This window comes from Cavia porcellus, unplaced genomic scaffold (assembly GCF_034190915.1).
Source record: "Cavia porcellus strain 051 isolate PalLab524CR breed Dunkin Hartley unplaced genomic scaffold, mCavPor4.1 scaffold_27, whole genome shotgun sequence".
In the NCBI taxonomy this organism is placed as follows: Eukaryota; Metazoa; Chordata; class Mammalia; order Rodentia; family Caviidae; genus Cavia; species Cavia porcellus.
Genome location: NW_026947510.1, coordinates 12,312,988 through 12,339,500, shown reverse-complemented (window position 1 = coordinate 12,339,500; position 26,513 = coordinate 12,312,988). Strand labels below are relative to the sequence as shown.

At 36.7% G+C, this 26,513-nt stretch overlaps 1 protein-coding gene across 1 annotated transcript in view; it reads left to right on the top strand.

The window, feature by feature from the left end:
- LOC100720307 (nebulette-like) overlaps positions 1–26,513 on the top strand; it is an 89,149-nt gene that overhangs the window by 18,887 nt on the left and 43,749 nt on the right. Inside the window, 5 exon segments of the mRNA XM_063237586.1 lie at positions 7,854–7,967; positions 9,795–9,899; positions 15,580–15,684; positions 17,381–17,488; positions 23,458–23,568. Coding sequence (XP_063093656.1) covers positions 7,854–7,967; positions 9,795–9,899; positions 15,580–15,684; positions 17,381–17,488; positions 23,458–23,568 — 543 coding nt within the window.

The window sequence follows — 26,513 nt, the reverse complement described above, 5'->3', positions numbered from 1 at the left end:
CTATTCAGTAGGTTTTTTTAAAAGTTAGATTAAGTGATCTTATAGTTTGTATGGAAAGGAATCACTGAAGAAAAGCCTTTAAAAGTAAGCAAATGAAGATCAGTGATGGAGAACTTAAATTATGAGTTGCCAAAAGAGAATCAAAAACCATTGAAATGAAATCCATGTGGGATTGGTGTAGTGAGAGGTAAAATAACCAGTGGGATAGAATCCATTCCAATATTTTAAAAATTTAATATAGGGGAAAAGTATTGACTCAATGGAAGAAAGTTATATGAGTTCATAAATGGTGCTGACATAACTGGTTATCCATCATGATAAAATAAAAATTGGGGTCCAGGTCTTGAACCATATGCAAATTCCAGGTGAATTCCAGGTGAATTAAAAATATGAATGCAAACAACCAAATAATTTTAAAATGTTGGAAACTCTCTGTGTATACCACTGAAAGGAAACATAGTTGGGCTTACATAAGACTGGAGAATGAGAAAATGTAAAAGAATACTTAGACACACACAGTGATCATACAAAAGTTAAAACCTGTTTCAGTGGAAAAGGTAACATTGTAGAGTCAACAAGTAATGTGTTTTACACATTTATAGTGTTTTCAGTTTTGAGATGATTCATTTGTCATATTGCAAAGGTCTTAAGTGAATTACATTGCAAAATATGAATGCTAAAAGATACAAAATCTGACTTGAAGAATAACAAGTCTTGAGTAAAGGAAGGGATATACTGTGCTCTTAGCTTGAGAGTCTTGATGTTCAATATTGTAAGAATGCTAATTCTTCTTAAATCAAATTTTAAAACTCCATGTAATTCTAATTAGAATCTAAACAGGCTTCTCAAAAATTAGAATAAAATGACATATTTGAATAAATTAAATAATAAGGTAATGTACAGAGAAAGGAAGGTTTGGGATTTATTTTTTTGGTATTGGGGATCGAACTTGAGACATTTTTTTAAAATATAAAAAATAGTGGTCTTCAAATATTTGGAAAAGTATTTGTAAACATATGGTAAAACTACACACACAGACACACATATAGCTCATAAATTCTTCAAAGTATAAACAGAAAAGACAGCCCAGAAAAAAGTGGAAAATGAGATGAAATAGACATTTCACAAAAGAACAAGCATAAATGGCCACTAATATGTCAAAAAAGATGCTCACATTAATCAGCAGGAAAGGAAATGCCAGTGAAATGAGAGAGAAATGTCACTCGTACCCATCAGCATTCTGTCTCTTGTTAGCGTGGGAGAAAAGGGCACAGTATTAGGAAAGGTTTTGTGTAGGAGTAGCTCTGAGCTAGACTGTTTTAAAGAGAGAGAGCAAACTCTGCTCAAGGTAAAACCCCCATTAAAGGAGAATCTGGCAGTAGTGGTTCTAGGCAGAGGATATGGATTGTGAACGTAAATGGATTGGAGTGGAGTTTTTGTAAAAAATGGGTCAGTGCTGTATTGATTTTGACTGTGGTCATCACTTTAAAGACTAGGAACCAGCAGTATTCACTGTATTTTTGACCACATCTCATAAAGACCCTCATGAAAGAACACTTCCAGAACTGATTCAGAAAGTGGGAAGAGGGGCCCCTGAATTTAGCTCAGTGGTGTAAGCACCTGCCTGGCAAGTGTGAGGTAATCAGTTAAATCCCTGGAAAAAGCGACAAGCACAATGAGATAAATGTGCTCAAAGTGAGGGGGTGAATTTTCAAGAAGATTGACAGCAATGTATCTTTTACATGTTTAATCTTTAAGCATTCTCTGTAATCTGTGATTATACCTCATAGATATGTTAACTTTATTTTTTGCCATGGTATGATAGTAATAAAATTTACCATGTTAACCATTTAAAGTTTAGCAGTATTAAGCACATTTATAATGCTGTAGTCCCATCACCATCATCTGTCTGAAAGGCTCTTTTCATCCTATAAAAGTGAAACTCTGTCTCTATTACAGAATAATTCCCCAGATCCACTCTTTCTAGAATAATAAGCACTATGAAATAAATGGAAAAGGAGACATTGATTTCCAAGTGTTAATTATGGTGGACATTTAGAAGTTAAATTCCAAGAACAACTTATACTTTCACTGTAGTCTCTCAGCCTCTACTTGTAGGTAAAAAATAAGTAGTTACCTCACTGAAAATGATGAGTAAGGCAAAGTTGTGCAAGTGTTTCTGCTGCAGAGAAGTTAGTGTAGGAGCTCTGCAGAAAGTCTGGCCTTGCAAGAGACAGGAGTCACCAAGGCCTGCTGGCCTTGCTGTGAACAATCACAAGTGAAGTGATTGGCTCAAAAAGTCCCTCTGCCTGTGGGTATGAAAATGAAGCAGAGAGAAGGGATATACAGGAGAGGCAGAAATGAGAGATTCCTGAATGTCACTGTCTCTTACTAAGAGCGTTAGAGTTTAAAAGGCACTTTGGCCTATAAAACAAAATTGTGACTCAGGAGGATACTGATGGACGAGGTTGGGGCACATGGGATGAGCCAGGCTGCACGGTGATTCCAGGCTCTTTGCGTTCTAGGTAGTGATTGTAGAAGAGATGGGAAGCCTCAGCAGTCTATCCTAGCTCCCTGACTTCTCACCACGCCACGCTTTTCTGAAAGCGAAGGCTTCCCATCTGTTACAGAGCAGACTGTGGCCAAGCAGGCTGCTTTGCTTTAGAGGTTAAGGAAATGGGCTCTGGAGTGCGGTCACTTGGGTTAGGTGCTGTTACTTGCTCACAGAGTGACCTGGACAAATTGATTAATTTCTGTCTTCAGCCTCCTCATCTGTAAATGGGGTTGACATCAATAGTATTTGCTTCTCGGTATTGCTGCTGTGAGTACTCAAAAGTGGTACCTGGCCCATAGATTGTGTGGCTTCATAGAAATCATTGCATTCTGAGGCCTCAGTGTTTTTTATTTTCCAGGTGAATTTACACACAGCAGGGAACAAGAACAGCACGCAGGCTGAGCCTGTGGTCTTACCTTCATTCTTTACCCATCCTGTTTGAAAGCCCTTGGAAGAAAAATTGGACATTTGAGCTTTTACTTTCACTTTTCAAAGTTTCTCTGCAAACATCCTACTACTTGATCTCTGTTCGAGTTTTTAGGTAGATTTTCTTTTAATTTCCAATTGTAGCAACTGAGTGATCAGATACTTAGGCAGATTATAATTTTTGAGTTGCATTCTATCTGTAATCTTTATTTTTTCATGAAACGCTTATTTACCTTATGGCATAGAAACTCACCAGAAAAAGGGAATCTGGGTAGATGGATAAACAGAAGTACTGGAATGACCTCAGTATGTTTGATTTCCATTCTCAGGGCTCTTACCTTGAAATAAAAGCAAAAGGTACAGTTTCTTATTTTCACTGACATCTCTGAAGACCATGTGTTCTTTGGTTACCCAAATGAATGACAAAGGCACATGAATACATAGAAGGGGAAATGAATGAGGAATTCACTTATCCAGGAAGTAGGGCAGGGGCTGGGGAGCCAGGAAGCAGGAAGAAACGTGCAAAGTAGCACCAAAGGAATTCTGAGGGGCCAGCCCCTGACAAGGCGGTGGGCATGGTACCAGGTGATAAGATGCACTTGATGAAAGACGACTCAACCAGTGGGCAAGTTGGCTTGCATTTTACCTGTAAATTGAGCTCGGTGGGATTTTGCTCATAAAAGCTCATGGAAACACATACCAAAACCTTCTTCTGTTAGCTCTTACAATAGCTTAGCTCTCCTTGTTGTAAACTTTCTCTTTTTAAACTTGGAAGGCACATAAAATTACGGTCAAGTCGTTAAAAATAATCAGTAAAAAATAAGCCTAAAGTTTCAAGTGCTAAGAAAACAAGATTGGCTTGTGTATACCCTGAAGTACTAATTGTTTTTTTTTTTTTTTTTTTTTCAATTTTATTTTGTCTTTTTCCTTTTTATCGGTACCGGGGATCGAACTCACGACTGCCTGCTTACAAGGCAGGCGCTTATGCCGCTGAGCTAAATCTCCAGCCCCTGAAGTACTAATTGTTAAAGCCATCAATTTAAAACAACACTCAGGATGATTAATTTTTTAACATATTTATATATCATATGAATTCTTTACTTGAAATTTACATGAATGAATGAATGAATGAATGAGTTCTTTGTTTAGTTTTATAACAGCAAAAAAGCTTATTTACAATATGGTGGTACCTCGGTTCATGAAAATTTTGTTTTTGTTTGTGAATTCTGCATTGGGTGACAAACATGATCATGGCCATCTTTCTCTCAGGAATGTGAATGTGGCTGTCTTTTCCAGAATCACAGGATGAATTAAGTTCACGAACTGAGGCATCACTGTATTTTATAATAATTAATATTGGTGATAGCAAACATTGCATTTGTTCTATCGATAAGAATGGGTTGTAAATTTAAAAATTACACCGTGGATTGCTGTAAAAATTTAGCAATACATATTGCCCTTAAATTGTAAAACGTGTTCATTGGTTTGGGGAATCTCCTATTCTCTCTTCCCAGCCCATACTCTGCCAACCTCCATATATATATATATATATATATATATATATATATATATATATATCACTTACCACTTGCAGGCTGCTGAGAGGGCTTCTCTATCTTTGATCTGCATTTTAAAATGGCACAGATTAGGCTGTCAAATATACAGAGCCCGATTAAGCAAATTCTTTCTGGGTTATTGACATTTGATGCATAGCCAGTTAAGGTGTTATTTTTGTAAAGAAAATGAGAGCAGAGATAGTATTTTCTTTAAAGTTCAGGCTTAAAAATATGATTGATTTGTATCATGGACTTCAGTAGAAATCTGTGGTGTCTTTTTACTCATTTGTAGTTTAATTTCATTCAAAAATGGTGAGGATTTATACAGATAGATACATAAAGATTTTTTTTTTTTTTTTTTTTTTTAGTTTTCATTTTCAGGGGGTAATTAAGATGCACTTAGTAAATTTCAATTTCCTGACCTTTGCTTCTGTGGCAACAGTGAAAAGGTCTTGTTCAGGGTCTAGATTTTTTCATTTTTGCTGGCTCTTGGTGCATCGCCTTATAAGTGAGATCATGGAGAAGCTAGGTACCTCTCACAGTGTGAGCTGTAATGCGTTTTGAAATCATGCTTATGCCAAGGTAACCCTGGCTCTGTCCAGATGCAGTTATGAAGACCAGTTTAAATGAAATCATTGAAGCTTAGCAATCACAGCCTCTGAAAGTCTCGCAAAGATTAAAATTCTTTAGAAAACTTTTAGGAGTTTGATCCTATATATCCATCACATGTGTATGTGTATATGTATATGTATATGTATATGTATATGTATATGTATATGTATAGATAGATATCAGGCCACTAGGTACAGCATTCATGATGTAAATAAAGCCAGTGATATGTAGTAAAAGTAACGCCATTAGTTTCTAAAATAATTAATCTAGGTATAAGTAGTATTTTGCTTTAAAACCAACACTTATCTTTTTTCAATGAATCATAAAAGTGAAAGGGCTATGCCTCAGGGAACCAGTTACAGTCAAAGCAAAGCGTTGTTGGAATCTCTGGGTGATGAGTGTGGGTAAGGAGATAGGACTCAGCTGTGTAGCTATTGGTTAAAAATAGGACAGAGGTTCAGTGTGTTTGTGCCAGTAGTGAGTGAACTAGTGAGAAAGGGAGAAATGTGACATGCTTAAACCCTTTGATCATTTATTAGTTCATGAATGCACAAACTTTATGGAAAGAGAAAAGCGAGAAACAGTTAATGTGTTTGTGTCTGGTCAATATATGTTAAAAATAATGCAGTTATTTTACTTTGCAGTTAATTAATAAGAAAAAACTGTATCTTTTGAATCAAATCACTCAGACTGTTAGAGATTAGAATGAAATAAAATTTTCCATGCTTTGTTTATTATTGCACTCAACATATCAGATGAGTGACAGATTGATTATTGTTTTTCAGACATACATTTTCTTGGAAGAGCAAATGCCAGGTTTAATAACTGATAAGCTACCATTTTTATTTCCAAATAATGCTACCCTAGAGATAGCCTGTGCTCCTAGTGTATTCATCCTGTGAACTCCTGGTTGCACAAAAACAGTGCAACAGCTCCTTGAACGCTGCTCACAGAATCTGTTCGTACCTTTTAGCTCATACGTACCAAGAAACTCATGATACATGAGGCTGGAGAAATGACAAACGCAGAGGAAACTCAGTGCAGGTCAGCATTTCATAGCTGGAGCAGATGGTGAGGTGTAAGCAGTTCCCAGCTGAGAGCAGTCAGTGGTTACTGGCTGGCAGGAGAGTTTGACTCAGAAAGGTGCTGCTGAATCTGGTGGTCAGGAAGCATTGTGTCAGTGGAAGCCAGTGGAAGAGTCACTACCTTTGCTGAACAAACGCCCCCTAGACATCAAAATCTAGGTGAGACAAAACCAGCCCTTAAGTGGTGGACTGTGCATTGCAGAGAGGACTGGGCTGAAGAACCTTTGTTTCTGTGACAGCCACGAGAAGAGAAGGGGAGGAAGCCTGCCTTAGCAATCTGTGCTCTTATTCCTGATTTCAGGTTATAAAATCATTTTTTTAGAGAGGCTTCTGTTATTGTCAAGTACAACTGCACAGAAAATATTTTCTGCAAGCTGCCTTGAAATATTTTCCAAATGCCCTGTTCCCACCCCGATTTTAACTGAGTCTCTCTCGTCGGGATTAGACATGGGTCTCCCAAAGAGGCTTGATTGAAAAAGATGACATGAGCCACTCCCAAATTGCTGTTCACTAAAGATTTCTGCAAGACAAGGTCTTGTAATGCACATGCATTACAAGAATGATGCAAGAAAGCAAAAATATTATAAGAATTGTATTGTAAAAATAGTATAAAAGAATAAAACAGCTTACTTTTCATTTTTGAAATCTATATCTTTTTTAACCACAAATCAAAGTGGTAGGAGATGTAAGTTAAGTTCATTTACTTACTTATTTTATTGGTAAAAGCCTTGTGTCTATATTCCAATTAATTATAGCACATATTCACATATTTCTTTACCAGTGGAGACAGGTTCAGTTCTATAAGGTAAGTGAGTAGTCCTTTTTGTTATTATATGTCTACTTAAAAAATAAAAATAATTTAGAGCAAATATGAGTGATGATTTTCCTGCTGAATAAATTATGGAGTTAAAATGGAGAAATTTAAAAATGAAGTAGATCTTTTGTAAATGGGGAGGTAAGTGGAGGGCTCCCCAAAAAGAATTGAGATGTGCTATGTACATGTACAAATCCATCGTGATGAATGTGATGATTATGTGCTGCAAAGATGTACTAATAAAATAAATACATTTAAAAAGCCCCCTGCCCCCAAAAAGAAAAAAACAAATACATAGTAGACCTAGGATATTTCAGAAATGTATTTCCTAAAAGTGAATTTTCTAACAAATGAACTATAGGAAATGATGAGAAAAACCACAGTACACACTTAATGCTTTATTTGGAATAATTTCCTTAAGTAAATTCATATTCAAATTCTAGGACCAAGAATCCATTGTGCATACACAATAGACTGTAAGAGATTTGTGCTCCAGAGTTCTGTTTGATCTAGATTGCAGAAGTGCAGAAATAGAAGCTGGCTTTTAAAATTTTTGATATTTTGATAGTGCTCATGAGTAGCATTTGAGTGCATGACTAACTGCATTTATGGTCAATCTTCAGGTGGCTCATTTAAAACAAAATTGTGCCTAATTAAGCTTTATGAAGGGTCATGGAAACTGGGAACTTAAATTGTGTTGCCATTCAATTTTAAGGTAGCTTTCCATTTGATCTCTTTAAAACTCAAATGTGTTCCTTTTCATTTTGAAATGTGTTATTTAATATAACCTATTTTTTGGGTGATAGGTTAAATATAAAGAAAAATTTGAAAATGAAATGAAGGATAAGAAACATCATTACAATCCCCTTGAAAGTGCTTCTTTTAGGCAACACCAGCTTGCGGCCACACTGGCAAGTAATGTAAGTTGTAATTCACAGAAAATTACTTTCACTATCTTTTGATTCTTGTTTCCTCAGAACTGTGTTGTAATTACCGATACTTAATCAAGATCATGTAATTTCCAACTAATTTGTAGTTGAAAACACTAAAGCATATTCTCCTGAAGCTTTTTTTAGAAAAAATATATTATTATAATTTACTATTAATGACTACTGATTACTAATTAGGTAATAAGTACGAATAGTAATGCAAATAAAATTATTATGCCTGAATAACAGTAGAAATAGATTATAGAGTTTTGCAGAAAAGCAGTGTTATCACAAATTAGTAGTTAAGACAATAATTAACTCACAATTAGGCCCATGACATTGGGTTCATTATAAAGTACTACCTGGTACATGGTAGTTTATCATAAAGAAATTTTTAGAAATTATACCATTAATGACATATAATTTCTTTTGTATCTCCTATGTAAAGACTGTTAAATACTTCGTTGTAAGATTTATTTTTATTTCATGTTTTAGAAAATAATCAGGATTCATTTGATAAGAAATAATGTCCTAAATTCTTACTAGAAGTAAGCAGAATATAAAACAGAAACATTGAAAAAATTGATTGCTTTGCTGTAGTTGAAATTGTTCAGAGAACCTTCTCAAGTATGAAAATTAAATATTATCCAACTGTTGCCCTGTTAGATCATTTAGACCTTTCAGTTCCCATCATCTCATTGGGAATTAGTTTATTTTGCTTTCATTAATGCTTGAAAGGTATCGTTTGTGCCCAGTAACCAACTTTTACTTATTTCCAGCAATTGAAATGAGTTTTTGTGTCTTAGGACTCATGAGAATATCAGAATGATTTTTATTTGATTTTTTTTGTTTGTGAATATACAAATGCAAAGGAACTAGAAATGAAATTTACATAAAGGAACCTTGAGTCTAGTGCTGAAAACTCAAGGTTTAGGGTCAGATTGCCTCAATTTAAATCCTGTTCCATTGCTCAGTATTATACCTTCATCTCTCTGTGTCTCAGTTTCTATTTGGTAACATAGAGGTGCTTAAAGTACCTACCTACTGGGTTGTTGTTGTGGGGATTAAATACTTCACATTTGTGAAATGTCTCTGGCTTATAGTAGTGTTTAACATGCAATAATAGCAATATTATTAATATTTTGTAACTTTATTATTAGTGTGATATTTCCAGAGCAGTTGGCAAAAACAAAACTCCCATCAAAGCAGGTCTGTATGGCAATAGGAGGAAAGATACCAAAGGGCTAAATCACCAGAAAACAAAATTGAAATAATACAGTCATGTCTGAAGAATAAAGTGGTTCTTCTCCCTCTTTTTTCTTTTTTATCTTTTGTGGTACTGGGGAATTGAACTTAGAGATTTTGCACTAAGCTACATCGCCAGCTCTTTTTTTAAAAAAATGAAAATTTTGAGGCAGGATCTCATTAAGTCACTAAATTTTTCAGGCTGGGCTCAAAGTTATGATCCTCCTGCCTCAGCCTCCCAGAATGCTAGGTTTACAGGCATGCACCATCACACTTGGCATCTCTTTATTTCTTGAAAGCAAGTTCCTGTATAATTACCTGATTCTGTTGATATCCTCTTTTCTGAATATGAAAACAATAAAAGGAATTAAAATATTTCAAGTCCTTAGAAAGGAAACTTTTAGTCATTCAGTAGTGAATCAGCACCATCTAGTGGTTGCTTATCAATCCATTTGTCAATTGACCCCTAAATGGTAATACTATTTTTATATCGTGTTAAAAGTAATAATGGCAGTAATGCGAAAGCATATTTTCTTCTCTTAGATGGTATTTTGTCCCATGTTATTTTCATAGGTGAGTTACAAGAAAGACATTGAAAATATGCACGATCCGGTTTCAGATCTCCCAAATTGGTTGTTTTTAGACCATGCCCTGAAAGCCAGCAAAATGCTCAGTGGAGTAAGTGGGTTGTTGATAGCAACTGTCTGTGTCGTGTAGCCCTGAGACGCCGGGCTGCCTGCTGTGTTCATGAGCTCATCTGTTCCTTAGTTGTCCTTGGCTGCACCCTCCGTGACTAACTCATTGAAAAGTAGTGAATGCTTGGGTAAACCCCACCAAAGCGCCCCTTTCCCCTCTGTACTCCAAACTTAGCTCCCAAACAGAGCGATGAGAAGCGGCTTCAGTTCTGCGTTGCAAGCCCTGTGTCTGAGGCTGGCTTTGATATGTTGGAACTTCTGCTCGTTATCTCGGTGTCTTATTTCTTCCACTTCACCACTCCTGTCATCCTTCACCACCCCTTCTCCTCCTTCTACTTCTTCTTTAAACTGGAAACATTTTTTTTAAAAAACTATGAATTTCAAAACAAAATAATAGGAGATTAGCAGTGGTTAACATATTGCACGTTGTTATCTTCAAGGTAATTGTTCAGATGACAAGATATAAGCATGAAAAACCGATGAAACAACGAAAGCACAAACCATACTTTTTGATGAACTAACAGAGATTAGTAACATAATTATCTATCTGTGACTTTTCCCTTTTCTTTTGTCCTTTTGTCATCCTTCTTAAAGTGTGTAATGCATATAAGTCATTCAAACTCCCAGAATTTTAATTCAGCCCCCACACAAATTGCTGATATTGTGTGAAAAACAATGTCATTCTTTCCGGTGTGGAGCACAAAATGAGAGATGGAGGTGTTTTGAGAGGCTCAGAATTCGCACTTGGTTCCTAACACTGAAGTCGTACTGTCCTGCCCTGCCCATGCCATGCCTACTTTTCTGTCCACATCCCATGACCCCTTGAGTGTCCCTGTTCCAGTTCCGTGGCTTTCCCCATGACTGAGGCACACGTATGATTCCATCTGTTCCCTTTCTCTGAAACCTCTGCTTTCTTCACAGTCACTTTTGGTCATTGCAGTGACATCTGCTGTTGCTGGTTCCTCATCCAGATTCAGGTTAAATTACCTAGGAACGTGGAGATTGAAGTGTACGTGAGCCAATAAAGATGCCATGCCGATATCTGGTACAATGTATGCCCACGTAACAAAAATACCTGAAACAAAGAACTTAAAAGAAGGAGAGAGTTGTTTTGGCTGAGGATTTTGCACCAGGTCACCTAGTGCCGTTTCTGGGGATGGAAGAGAGAGCATCATGGTGGAAGGGGTTGGTGGCAGAAGTTGCCCACCTCTGTGACAGTAGGAAGGAGACAGTGAAACAGAGAGAGAGAGAGAGAGAGAGAGAGAGAGAGAGAGAGAGACAGACAGACAGACAGACAGACAGACAGAGACACAGAGATAGAGAAGAGGAAGGACGAGGAGAAGGAAAAGGAGAAGAGAGAGAAAAGAGAGAGATGGAGGGGGAGGAGGAAAGGGCCAGAGGAAGATGTGGTCTGCAAGGCCCTATCCCTAGGACACACCCCTTCCAGCAGGTTCTGGGTCCCGTGTTTCCATTCCCTTCCCCAGCCCATCATATCATTAATGCCCATAGTGCATTAATTTATCAGGAAGGTCAGAGTCCAGTCACCTCCCAGAGTCTCATCCTTAAGCTTTGCTGCTTTGGGAACCAAGCTTGCCACACACGAACCTTTGGGATACATTTCATGTCCATAGTCTAGTACCCTAACAGGCTGTTTCTTTTCAAGAATGTTGACTTCTATTTTGTAATAATAATGAAAAAATTACAGTTTAGCATAAACTGTTTTCAGCATCTCTTCAATGAATAAAAAGCATCAAAATCATATGTGCAACTTTTTGGGGGGGTACTGGGGTTGAACCCAGAGCTTTTTTACTGACCTATTCTCAGCCCATCTTTTCTTTTTAATTAAGAGAGAAAAAAAAACACAGAAAAGAAAAACAAAAAGCAAAAGAGACAAACAAACAACAACAACAAACCCCAAACAATGACATTATAGGTTTTTCAAAACAGGATGATAGGAATTTAACAATGGTTGTAATATTGATATTGTTATCGTCAAAAAGGTTACTTAGATTACCAAATATAGACATGTAAAATTGATCTAATCATATAAATATTAACTGTTCTTTTCCAAGAACTGTTATAACTAGTAGTATAATCATGTTGGCTCTCTTATATATATAAATACAAATCCATGTCTTTTTCTTTTCCCCTTCCTCCTTTCCTCCTTTCCTCCTTTCCTCTATCCCACTTGCTTTTCCCCTTTGAGTAGCTTCTTAACTTTATGCAATATCTATTGTAGATTTTTGGTCATATTTGCTCTTTCAGTTTCTCACACTAGGAAGACAATATGGTATTTACACATGTGAGTTTGATTTATTTCACTTATGAGTATGATCTCAAGTTACATCCATTTACCTATAAAAATCTCAATGTGATCATTTTATAGCTGAGTAGTACTCCATTATATAAAAATACCACAGCTTTTATATCCGTTCTTCAGTTGATGGGCATGTAGGTTGTTTCCAAGATCTGGCTATTACAAATTGTGCTGCTATGAACATGGGTGCACATATATTACTGTGGTATGATGTGTTCATTTTTTCTGGGAAAATGCACAGAAATGGGATAGCTGGGTCAAATGGAACCTCTAATCCTAGCTTTTTGAGGAATCTCTATACTGACATGCGGGTGGTTGCACCAGCCTACACTCCCACCAACAGTGGAGAAGGATTCCTTTTCCCCATAGCTGCTCCAGCATTTGTTATTGGTTGATTTCTTGATCTTGGCAGTTCTTTCTGAGTGAGATGGAATCTCAGTGTCCTTTTAATTTGCATTTCTTAAATGGCCAATGATGCTGAGCATTTTTTCATATTTATTTGACATTTGTATTTCTTCACCTGAGAAGGTTACATTTATCTCAGTTGCCCATTTTTGGACTGGCTTTTTGAAGTTTGGGGGCCTGATTTTTAAAAAAATTCTTTATATGTTCTAGATAGAAGTCCTTTGTCTGAGGGACAGTTGGCTAAGATATTTTCCCAATTTTGGGGTTTTCTTTTTGATCTGTTGGAGATTTCTTTTGACATGCAAAAACTTTTTAATAAGATGAGATCCCAGGTGTTGATTCTGGGAAGTATTTCCTGTGCAGTTTGATTTTTGTTCTTGAACTCTGCCTACTCCTATGTCTTCAAGATTTCTACCTACTTTGTCTTCCACAAGATTTAGTGTCTGTGTTTTAATATATAGATCTTTGATCCATTTTGACTTGAGTTTAGTACCTGACGATAGGCATGGGTGTAGTTTTAGTCTTCGGTGTGTGGACAGCCAGTTTTTCCAGCACCACTTATTAAAGAGGCTGTCTTTCTTCCAGTGAATACGTTTGGCCCCTCTGCTGAAGATGGGGTGGCTCTCCGCCCGTCTTTCTTCCGTTTGAGACAGTTTTCTCTAAGTTGCTGAGTTTTCCAGGCTGGGCTTCAACTTGTGATCCTCCCACTTCAGCCTCTGAGAGGGCCGAGGTTACGGGCACGTGCCACTGTGAGTGGCTTGTTTCACCTCTTTTACATCATTTGTGCCGATAAAAATCTTTATTCAGGGAGTGTTTTTGCTTAGATCATAGATATTTGTTCTTCCCACTGAAAAATTGTGGCTGGATGATTATTTTACATGTCAGAAAGTTTGAGTGAAAAAAATACATTACTCCATAGCACCTGCTTGTTAAAATTGTACCATAATACATTGGCTCAAATTTATCCTGCATTAGAAGCTAGTCATCTTTTAAATTTTAATGTAAAGAGATTGAAATTTTCTTGATTTATAAGGACAACTTAATTTTAGTAGAAGATTGAATGAGAGATTTGTCAGTAAATACTTTGGCTAAGATTATTTGTCAGTTTGTTATAAATAGCTGGGTTTTTTTAACTTCTAGATAGAGGTCTTTGGTGTACATTGGAATATTTTTTATTTTACCATGTGTAGGTAAAATTAGTGCCTTATACATTTGGACAGCGGTACTCATTACATTTTAAGGAAATATTTTCCCCTGAAAAATGGAGTTCTCAAAAGTTTTCAGTTTTCTTAAAACTGTACATAAATTTAAACAATATATATTGTGTTACTCTGTGTGGCTTCCACTAGGAGGCAACAGAGACTATTATATATACAGAAGTACAGAATCATGTACTGGAAATTTCTTTCACAGATTTTAGCTCAAGTAGGTTTTGTTTTTGTTTTCTAAAACAGGATTTTCTTAATTTCTTCATAGCTGAAATAGCTTATTGTGTTGGGAACAATATTTAGCCACCCTTTCTTAGTTCTCTCCGTGAGTCCAAATATAATACCCTAGCTATGTTTAATTCCAATTTTAAACAATAGCATGTTTTAACTTACTACTTTCAAGTCATGATTATTATATAAATATATTATAAAATAACCTATCCAATTATAAAGTATATTAGGTACATCATTGTTTTTCAAGGTTTTTTTTTAAAAAATTTCTTTGTTTATTTATTGTTTTGAGACAGGGTCACACTACATAGTACAGGTTGACCTTGAACTCACTCAGTAGCCAGGCGGGCTCAAGCTCATGGCACTCCTCCTGCCTCAGCCTCCTGCCTGCTGGGGTTACAGGTATGTGGCACTGCACCTAGCTTTCTTTTTCTTTCTTAAGTTAGTAGAAAAGCCAATATTTAGAAGTTGTTGTCTTTGGTCAAGAGGTGCTCTGTGAACGGTATTCCTTTGGTGCTTTTCTCCCTCATTTTATTTTGGCTAGGGTTTGGGGACCGGAGTCTTGGCTTCCTAGTTGCCTTGGTGGCCCATTGCTTTGTCCCCCAAGGAGCAGCAGCTGTCAAGCTGCAGGTGACCTGGGTGTCCTGTCTGTCCGTCCCTGGTGCCCTAACCAAACCCACTGCCAACGAGAAATCCGCATTACCTTCTTCCGTCTCTGTAGCCTTGTGTGCCTGACAGCTGCTATTTGTTTCTAAAGCGTTTTCCAAACAGGGCAAAATAACCAAGTGTCCACCCTCCAGGGACAGCAGTCCCAAGCAGTTTGGCCTTAGTGCTGCCTGTTGCGTCTCAAGTACTGCCGCTGACAGACTGGATGCCCTGTCCATCCGGCCGCTTCTTAAGTAACCTTTTTACTTGGGTCTAAATGGTAGCCTAATTTAGACCCCCCAAAACCCCCAAATTCTTCATTTTAAAAATCAAAACAACTGCTCCCAGATTCCTCGGTTTCTTTTCCAGATACTTCTTACCCTTTGGAATTAGGACCTTCAGCGGACTCATTTTTCACTGTCTTGTTTTCCTTGTGACTGTCAGTCCTCGAGGCTGAGCCACCATAGATAGCTTTTTTCCTTCCTTATCTCCAGGCTTCCTTCTTTTTGTTTTCTTTCTTTCCTTCTTTCTGCCCTTTGGCCTCTCATTGCCAAGCCACCTTCTGTCACCAGCTCCTGCATTGCCGCTGCTCGGTGCTGTAAATGTGCCTAATGCTGTGTTCACAGCTAACTGTCCCCGGAGTGCTCCCTGTGCTGGCCGCCCTGCCAGCTGCCCAGTGTTGTGCTGCCTGTTTATCTCAGTGTGAGGAATCCCCTGTGTGCCCGCTGATCACCGATGGAGACTTGGTACTGGCACTGTCCCCTGTGGTGGCTTGCATTTTTGTTTGCTTTCATAAGCATTAATGGCTCTAATCAGTCTCTTCTACCCTAAAGTTGTTTCCATGTTCTGTGTTTTAGCGAGAATATAAAAAGCTGTTTGAGGAAAACAAAGGCACGTACCATTTTGATGCCGATGCCTCGGAACACCTGCACCATAGAGGCGTTTCCACACTTCAGAGCCAGGTAAATGCCCGTCACCATTGTGACACCCACTACTGCTCGCCACCACTGTGCACCTCAACTGATGAGGTACAGTCGTGAAAAGAACACCGCCAGGCAACATAAATGTTGCCTCGGGAAATCTCAGGCACCGTTTCCTATTTATAGGATCAGAAAAGCCTGACCTGTGTGTCCATACAAAGGCATTCCATAAAGTAGCAGTTACTCCACATAATCAAGAACTTCTAATGCAGGAGTTAAACTGTGGTCGAAGCTCAGTATTTACATGACTTGTTATTCTGAGCCCCCCAATTTTCCAGGTGCAATGTTTATTATTATAATTTCTCAGCTCACAAATGTGATTGAAAAAGGAAAACAATCTTGCTAGTATACTCTAAATTAATGTGTTTTGCAACTATGAAATCTTACGTACCTTAGAAAAGGCTTTTAAAAATATCTTCTTATGACACTTTAAAGCTGATAGCCATGTTTTAATTCTGAGTTTAGCTTGCTGAAGGTGCCATATCTAGCATCTAAGCATTTAAGACAAAAATTTGCATGATTCTCTAAAATGTATTCTGTGAAACATTATATGCCTACCTTCATTTATTTTAAAAATATGCAAACTAGCTCCTCTTTAATGTTTAAAATATACATTTTAATCTTTTTGGTTATTTTCATTTCATTTTTTCTTTCACCAAACTTTAAAATAGTACGCTGTTAGCTTCAACACTTTTGATGGTCATTCTGTCATACTTTTCTGCAATAAAAATGTCTACTAATGGATATTTATAAGTTATTTATATTTCCTGTTATCATAAAGTTCTACATATTGAAAATTTTCTCTGTTTAAATTATCAATATCCTTATTATTATAAAACTTGAAAAATAGTTTCACAAAGTTGTTATACCTAAGAATTTTAATGAAAATGTATTTCTGTATAAAGTAAATTCTGATCACAATTACTTAATTTAATTTTAAACGGTATATTGACAAAAAAGTCAACCGCTATTTTGTATTGTATGGCTAACATTTCTTATTTTTATATAGAAAATTTCACTCATTTTATAAACTAAGATAAGATGAGGACTGGTGATAATTGTAATACTAATTCACAATATGATATCATTAAGTAATGAATAGGAGAAAGAAAAGAAATCGCCTAAAAGTTTGTTTTATTCAGTGCCTTGTAGAAAAACGTAGCAGTTCTTTTGAAAAAAAGATAGAAGATCAAACCTGTAGTTTCTTAATAGGATTCCTCAGTCTCCCTTTCCAACCCTCCCTCCATGTATATCTTGTCAAATACCTGCTGTGTGCTTACATATCATATAAATGTATATGCACTATATTATTTGATGAGACTTTAGTCTCTTATGCAATTATGTTATTTAGTAGTTCTAAGTTATTTTTATTCCTCAAAATTTTTTATATATTACCCATTTACCTCCTTTACATGGCATTATTCTTAGGGAATTTAGTGATGATCCTAAATAGCTTGAATAACTTGGTTTTAGAAAGCAGTACGACTAATTTTGGACACTTATTTTACTTTGATCTGTATAGGGCTTTTGATTTTTTTAAATATAGTTTTCTTTCTTTTCATTTTCTCTTTTGGTGTGGACATTGAACCCAGGCTGTCGCACATGCTAAGCACACCCTCTACCACTGAGCTACCCCCATCCTCATTTTTATATTCTTTTCTTACTTTTTTCTACCAAGGTTAAATATAAAGAAGAATATGAGAAGAATAAGGGAAAGTCAATGCTTGAATTTGTTGAGACTCCGTCATATCAAGCTTCCAAGGAAGCTCAAAAGATGCAAAGTGAGGTAGGTCTCTGGTCTTGTTATTAGTTGTTTAGTGTTTATGGGATGTTTTGCCATTTGAAAAGGACTGGAAGGTGGCTGAGAATGTGTAATGGGCCTAGCAGCAGGAGCACAGCTCTGCACAGATTTTGGAACCTACATTCTAGGCCTGGTGCCCACTGGCCGGAGTCTTGTCCAGGGCTTTGATGTTGGCTTTAGTTTTTCTCATTTGGTAAATACAATTACCAAACCAGATAAGCTCTTAAAGCTCTTATCATGATTCTGTGACTATAGAACTGACATTTTCAGATTTTACTGCTGTAAAACTATGGTGAATAACTGAATGTTAAAAAACATTGAAAGGCTGGTTGCTTTTCCTTTTTCCCTTCGCAATAAAGTAGAACCAATATTTATTAAGTTCTTATTCTATGCTGGGTAATATACTCAGAGCTTTATGTCTTCTCATTTAATCCTCAAAGTAATGACACTCAGAAGGTATTATTTCTGGGTTTGTAATATATCCACTGGAATTAATCCTGTCAAATACAATTATATATCTAGTAAATTCCAGTGCTTTAGGATGGAGTCAGACTCATCTACAATTCCTTTTTTGCTACGAACTTATTTCTTTTTCTTTCTTAGTGAATACTTGAATTATTTTCCTACTTACTTTGTTCCTAACCTAAGATACAGCTGAGTCACATCAAGATATTACTCGCACTGGGTTTTCTTTGTCCCAGTGAGATTTCTTCTCTTCTGTTGTGGAAACCGGACATACAGGTAGAAGGTTTTGTCAGTAGCCAATATCCAAATTCTATGGAAACAACTGAGTCATTACTTCCAAAGGGCAGAAATATGTTAAATATGTGTATCAACTAGTTGTGTTCAGTGGTCAGGCCTTTTTTCCAGTAATAACATCAAAACCTGAGGAAATGATGATATCTGGACAAAACCTTGCGTGGGAATTTTGTCAGCATTTGCTAGTTGTGGAGATGTTATAGTTCATCTTCAGATACTCCTGAGGTGTGTCAGGAGGGAGACAGCACCTCCACATGGTCCCAGGCAGCCTCCATCTCGGTTTCCCTCTTCCCTTTGTTGGTGTGTAGTCCTCATTTGTGCTGAGGACCCTTTTATCGTTCTTGCCCCATGGCCCCTGATTTCCATACTCTTAAGAAGTTAACTCTGCCACCACCCACAAATCCTGGACCTTACAGTTCATGGTTATCACATTATGATGCCGTATTTGTGAATTGGAAATGATAGTAATTTATGGTGTTGGATTTTAGCTCTACATCTCTTACCATAGTTGCTGTCTTTTCTTCACCCAGTTGATTCTTTCGGTCCTGTCGAGTGAGACCTGTTTTCCCTTTCATTATAGCCCCAAGTATTAGATTCTTTTAGTTCCTCCTTTATCCCTTTGCTTGGTGGGGCTGGAGGAGAGCGAATTCTTGCAGTAGAAAATATCTTTGGACCACATTTATCCTCTGAAGACCTGAGAAAGAAAGTATCCAGAACTCTTTAAAAAGTTTGCCGTAGAAAGGCTTTAAATATAGGACCAGTGAAGGGCCAGGAGAGTCAGCTGTCACTGCAGGGTTTCATTCCCTAGACAGGTGCATCTCCGCATGCTTGTGCAGCCTTCCTGTGAAGCTGAGTATTCAGACTCGGGCAAAGCCTTTCACACTGCCTCACACTTTCTTCTAACGCCGGGCGTAGGTTTCATCATCGTGTTTCTTTCCTAGAAGAAATTCCTGTATCTGACCTTGAAAAGTTTCTCATCTTCCCTCACACAGATGTAGCTCTTCTAGTCAGAAGTTTGAGGATATTTTCCTTTTTCTTCAGGCTCTCGCTGGCTGGTTCCAGTCGCTGTAACTTTTCTTAATGACTTACTTCAGTAATATTGTTCAGCATTAAGTGCTTTTTGAAGTGAAATAGCAAATATACATAAATAAATGCACAAACACATATATTTATATTTCACTTTATAGAGTCCCCTTAGCCTGGAAATGCCCTGAATTCAGCCTTATAACCATACTATCTTGATTAGATTCAAATTTTAAAAAAGAGAAAGTTTTTCACTTTTGTTTTTGGGATATCTATAGTTCTTTAATTTTGAAGCCTCCTAGAGCAACTCCATAATTAAATTTACAAGATGCTCATTGTAGATGTACAGAGATGCTCAGAGAGGAGGTGACATACTTATTTTATTCTCTCTCATGGTTTGGAGAATTTCTTTATTCATACAATTGCTTTCTCTGTAATAAATACATAATAAACATAGATAACTTCTCCCTTTGTGAGAATAACATTCTCATTTAGAATTTGTTTTTTATGATATAATCTGAATAAAATATTTGACTAAGTAATCTGGTCCTTGCTTAGTAAATACTTTGCATAAGTGGATATTTTTATAATTTATAGAAACTGTGTTTTCAGTCATAAAACATGATTTTCTTTTTTTAAATCCATTTTTTCAAGGGTAAAATTTTAAAAAAAAACAAGAAAAGAAAAAAACTACAACAAAATTTCAAAACATGTCAATCAAGGGGCAACAATGATGCATACATTGTACATTGCCATCCCCAAATCATTCACCCAGAGCACAAGACAGCTGCATTCAGTTATCTGAGCAAGACCAGCACAAATCTTTCTCTTCAGTGAACTCAGAGAAATCAGTAGCATAACTGCCTTAACTATTTTTTGGTACACATATACATACACATATATATATATGTTTTTTCTTTCAGTTTCTCACACTAATGAAACAATACGATGTTTACACATGTGTGTCGTATCTCACTAATGAGTATGTTCTCCAGATGTATCCATTTAACTACAAAGGTATCCATTTTATCCTTCATTATAGCTGAATAGTACCCCATTGTATAAAAATATCACATCTTTTTTATTCATTCTTCATTCGATGGGCATTTAGGTTGTTTCCAAGATCTGGCTATTACAAACTATGCTGTTATAAACACGGGTGAACATAAATCACTGTGGTATAATGTTTTTAATTTTTCTGGGAAGATACTGACAGAGAAATAGCTGGGTTGAATGGGACTTCTAGTCTTAGTTTTTTGAGGAATCTCCACACTGATTTCCACAGTGGTGGTACCAGTCTGCACTCCCACCAGCAGTGGAGAAGGATTCCTTTTTCCCCACAGCCTCTCCAACATTTGTTATTGATTGATTTCTTGACAGTATCCATTCTTTCTGGGGTGAGGTGGAATCTCAATGTTGTTTTAATTTATGTCTCGAATGACCACTGATGTTGAACATTTTTTCACATATTTATTTGTTGTTTGTATTTTTTTATCTGGTAAGTATGTATTCATCTCAGATGCCCATTTTTGGATTGAGTCTTTAAATCTGGGATTTTTTGCATTCTTTATATGTTCTTGATAGTAATCCTTTGTCTGAGGAACAGCTAGCAAAAATTTTCTCCCATGTTGTGGGCTGTCTCTTCACTCTGTTGGTGGTTTCTCTTGCTATGCAAAAGCTTTTCAGTATGGTGAGATTCCAGTTATTGATTTTTTGTGATAGTTCCTTTGCAATCAGGATTTTGTTCATAAAGTCTTTGCCTATACCAGTGTCTTCAAGAGGTTTACCTACTCTGTCTTCCAGAAGACTTCATGTTTCTGCTTTAATATTAAGATCTTTGACCCCTTCTGATTTTAGTTTAGTACATGGTGAAAGATAAGGGTCCAGTTTTAATCTTGGGCATGTGTAGAGCCGGTTTTTCTAGCACCACTTATTAAAGAGGCTACCTTTCCTTCACCTAATGAATGTGTCTGGCCCCTTTGTTAAAGATAAGATTGCTCAGGGTGTCTGGAGTTGTTTCTGCCTATCTTCTAATCTGTTCCATTGATTTTTAGGTCAGTTTTTTTTTTTTTTTTTTTTTTTTTTTGCCAGTACCACACTGTTTTTATCACAGTAGGTTTATAGTATAAATTTAAGTCAGGAATTATGATGGCCCATGTCTTGTCTTTGTTGGTCAGGAGTGTCATTGCTATTCTAGGTCTCTTCTGGTTCCAGATGAATTTTAGATTTTTTTCTCTATTTCTGTGAGATATGCTATTGGAATTTCAATTGGGATTGCATTGAATCTGTATAACAGTTTTGGACGTATGGGCATTTTCACTCTATTGGTTCTTCCTACTCAAGAGCATGGAATATCTCTTTTTTAATATCCTCTCCCATCTCCTTTTTCAGAGTACTATAGTTTTCAATGTAGAGGTCTTCTACCTCCTTTGTTAGATTGATTCCTAGGTATTTCATGTTTTTGGATACTATTGTAAAAGCTGTTATAAAACATGATTTTCAAAGTCATAGCTCCAGTGCTAGAATTTTGAGAATCTTAGTGAAAGGGTGTCAGGGCAGATAAAGGGCAGGCATTTTCACAGTCTTTTAATTTTTAATTTCTGGTGGTGAACTCTTACCTAAAGAAGGATTTATCCAAGCCAAATGTGGTGGCACGTGCCTCTAATTCCAGAACTCTAGCAGGCTGAAGCAGGAACATCACAAGGTTGAGTGTTGCCTGAACAACTTAGTGAAGCTGTCTGAGAATAAAGAATGAAAAGGGCTGGGGATGTAGCTTGGGGATAAGGTGCCAAGGCCCTGGGTTCAAACCCCAGTACCAAGAGGTGGGCGTGGGGAGAGAATGATTTACCAGGTTCAAAATAAAATCTTCCTTAAAGCGTAACCTGATTCATGTTGAATTGCTTAAATGGTAGAGAAATGCTCAATGCCACAATTATTAAAAATTACTCCTCCTGAGCCGAGGATTTAGCTGAGTGGCGTAAGTGCCTGCCTTGTAAGCACTAGGTCGTGAGTTTGATCCCTGGTACCCCCCCCCAAAAAAAAATTCCTCCTCCTTCCCCAGGGCCCCTCCTTTGCATTTTTGAAATGCTATTTACTGAATTCACAAAAGATGGAGGATGAGAAGGATGAAGGTGCTGTGACTGTGAGTGCTACTTTGGTTTAAGTGGATCTCAGCGCCACAGAGTTTCTTCCAGGGCACGGGAGAAACTTCCTTTGGAGTGAACCAATCAGATTATCCCATCAAGTAGCCATGCTTTCTGGTCCTGCCCTAGAGTGGGGTGATGTGAACCAGATAGGAGGGTGCTGAGCCCCTGCATGCAGAATGGTTTATCAGAGGGATGGGACGATCCTTGATGTTTCTGCTTCTATTTGGTAGAATCTTGAAATTTAGGATAAAATTGGAATTATTTTCCTGTGTATAAGAGTCTGAGATGGTAGAATTATATAACAAAACATTGATTTGTTCTAAGAATTCTTGCTGTCATGTCTTTGTTTTAATTTCTAAATTTTTATTAGTACCTGTCTGCAGTACATAATATTTCTGTTCCTTGTGTGAAGTTGGAACATGCACAAAACACATCTGATTTCTTTTTTCATTCCCTTCCCCCATCTCTTTATCTCCTTCTCTTTTGAGAAAGATCTACTTCTCTACTTCCTATTATCTATCTTTTGTTTTTCTCTTTACTTATAACTTGGGTTTCTCATATAAGTGAAACCTACAGTCTTACTCTTGTGTGTCTGATTTGTTTCACTTAACATTATGCTCTCAAGGTGCATCCATTTTCCTACAGGAGATTCAAGCTTAACCTTCTTTATGGTAGAGTAGCACTCCATTGCATATAAATACTACATTTTTCATTGTCCATTCTTCTGATGATGGACATACACACTGCTTCCAAGATCCAGCTATTATTAGCTGCTGTGAACTTGAGTATGCATGAAATACTGAAATGTGATGTCTTTAACTCTTTGGGGAAGATATGCTTTCTTTTTTTTTTTTTTTTTTTTTTTGTCTTTTTCCTTTTTATCGGTACCGGGGATCGAACTCACGACTGCCTGCTTGCAAGGCAGGCGCTTATGCCGCTGAGCTAAACCTCCAGCTCCCAGAAGATATGCTTTCAGTAGTTGCTAGAATTTCCTGCTTTTTAAAAGGATATGGTCTCATTTTACAGAGAGTTTACAAAGAGGATTTTGAGAAGGAGATTAAAGGAAGGTCCTCACTGGATTTAGACAAGACTCCTGAATTTTTACATGTAAAGTACATCACCAACCTTCTGAGGGAGGTAGGCTCTTGCTATTTTCTGTTAAATATCAAAAAAAGAAATCTAATGAAATAACTTAGGAAATATTTACTGAAAAATTGTCTACTAATTGAGTGTTTGAGATTTTTAACATTAACCCTTTCAAGTGTGTGTGGACACATCTATTTAAAATTAAGGAAAAATTTACCTAGATTTCTGGAAAAACTTGAAAAATGTCATGATTTTGCTTCTGATTATAGCTCAGAAGCTCTAAAAGCACTGAGTTTTATAATGTCATGACAATTAGTTTTTTAAAAAATTTTATTTAAAAGGAAAAAGAGAAAAAAACAAAGCGGTGTAAGGGTACAAGTAATACAGAACTACAGAAAAAAAAAAAAAACAGTAAGAAATCACCAGTTAATAGATTACACATTATCATCTTAGAGATAGTTGCTCAAGTCACAGTTTCTTTTTTTTTTTTTCTTTTTCTTTTTTTTTTTTTTTCATTTAAGGAGAAAAGAAAAGAAAGAAAAAAAAAACAGTGAAGGGGTACAAGTTATACAGATTTACAGAAGAAAAAAATGCGCAGTAGGAAATCACTAGTTAATGGATTACATATTGCCATCTTAGAAATAATTGTTCAAGTCACAAAATTGAAGCTTGTAGAGTGGACATTCCAACAATGATACTGCAAACAGTTCTGTTCAATGATCCAATAAAACTCTGTGATATCATTTTCTATCTTATACATTTAAATATACATGCAGTTATATAGTTTAGAGCACTTTCTTTTCCTCTCTTTTGTACAGTGACTATTACACATTTTGGGTTTCATTGCTCCCACGGTTCTTATTGCTTTTTTGGAAGAGAGTAAAACCAAATGTGACATAAGAGAACAGAATCGGTCAAGTCAAAAGGGTGGATATAATAGATAATATAAAAACATAATACAAGGTGATCAACAATGGTTACCATAATGCCTCCCGCTATTTCTAATAGAATTGCCTATATCATTAGTTGTAATACAATTGAACAAAACAGTAAAGAATAAAACCGACAAAACCAAAGCATTGGAGATATTGTAGGTCTTCAAAAGTAGATAAAAGTCAACGAGAATGGGCGTTATAATGAATCTCATTATCTTCTCAGCTGATGCCTAAACTTTCGAACCTGATACTATCCAGCAAAACAGAATAGAGGAACCTCAGTCAAAAACAAGATGGTGAGAGTAATACAGGGCTTCAAATCGAGATAATAGAAAGTCAAAATGGGTTACTATATTATATCCTGCTATTTTTTCCCTTTAATTAAATGGATAAAAATAAAAAAGTAAATAATGGAGTGGAGATTGAGAAAAAAGAGGGCATAACAGCGAAACAGGGCAGATCAAAACATAACCATTTAAGCAGAATAGTGTTTCACCACCAGATATTTCCAACCCAAAAGTAGTTACCATATTGACTCCCTCCCTGAAGTCCTTGAGTACAACTTCATATACTGTAGCATTAAGTATATCAAAACAATGTAAAACCATTTAAGAGAATGACAGCATTACAGAGTATTTAGAATCGACTAACAGAAAATGAACAATGGTCTCTGTATAATCTCCTTGTCTTTAAAAGGTTTTTGCTTATACTATCGTACATAACAAAATCCAATAAGATACAACCTGTTTAGACCATTGGAGACAGAAGAACAAAAGCTAGATGAGACTTCAAAGGAAGATGGTACTAAATAAGCATTACCTATTAAGATGTCATTTTCTCCAAAATAGCTGTTCCTATCATCCAATCTTCTCTGTCTCATTTCTGTTGAGCTCTTTTTCTGTCAGTAGCTGTCAGTTTGTCTTCTTCATTTTGTTCTCTGCTCCATTCGTTGTGGCCTCCCCGCCACTATTTCTGGGTTCTTTGTATTTTTCTTTTTTTAGAATATCCTGCAATACTTTCTGTAGGGTTGAATTGGTGGTTGCAAATTCCCCCAGTTCCTCTTTATCCTGGAAGCACCTCGTTTTTCCATCAATTTCCAGGGACAGTTGTGCAGGATATCTCAATCTTGGCTGGAGATTATTATATTTCAAAGCTTGAATTATTTCCCCCCATGCTCTTCGTGATTTGATGGTTTGTGAAGAGAAATCTGCTGTAATTCTGATGGGTGTTCCCTTGTAGGTAGTCTGTTTCTTGTCTCTTACAGCTTTTAATATTCTGTTCTTGTATTGAATTTCTGGAATTTTTATTATTATATGCCTGGGTGTTTCTCTGTTAGGGTTGTAGGTAGCTGGGGTCCTGTATGCCTCATAGATCTGAGTATCTTTACCTTTTGCTAAATTAGAAAAATTCTCCTGGATTATTTCTGTGAGTAGCTTTTGTAGTTCACTTGTTTGTGTCCCTACTTCTTTTATGTTCTTAATCCTTAAGTTATGGCTCCTCTTATCATCTTCTTGTCTTTGTATTATTGCTGTTTGTTTCTTTGTTATTATTAAGAAGTTTTTCATTTCATTCTCCCATATTTCAAGTCTGCCCTCCAGTTCAGATAGTCTGTCCTTAGTTTCTTTCAAGCTGTTATGCCAGTCTTGGATAGACTTCTTAATTTCTTGATAGTCCCTTTGAACCTGCTTCTCATACTCAATGCTTTCTCTGTTTTCTCCGTCAAGCAATTCTCCCCTCTTTTTCTGTTCTTCCATTCCACCATCTGCTTTTTCCTGGGTGGTGCTTAGCATTTCTCTAACTATTCTGCATACTTCTAGCTTCAGGTCGTTGATAACTTCATTCCTGAATTGGTCTATGAGGCTCTCTATATGGTGCTTAATGTATATTGGTGCGGTGTCCACTATTGCCTGTTTCTCAGGATTGGGGGCTGAGGAGCCTTTTTTGTTGCTTCCCTTCCCCATATTTTCTGTTCCTTATAAAATGCAAGCTTACATAGGAGGCCCGGCTTCCCTGCCTGTCAGCCACAGCCTGATCAAATTGCGCTGGCTAGTTGTTCCCGCC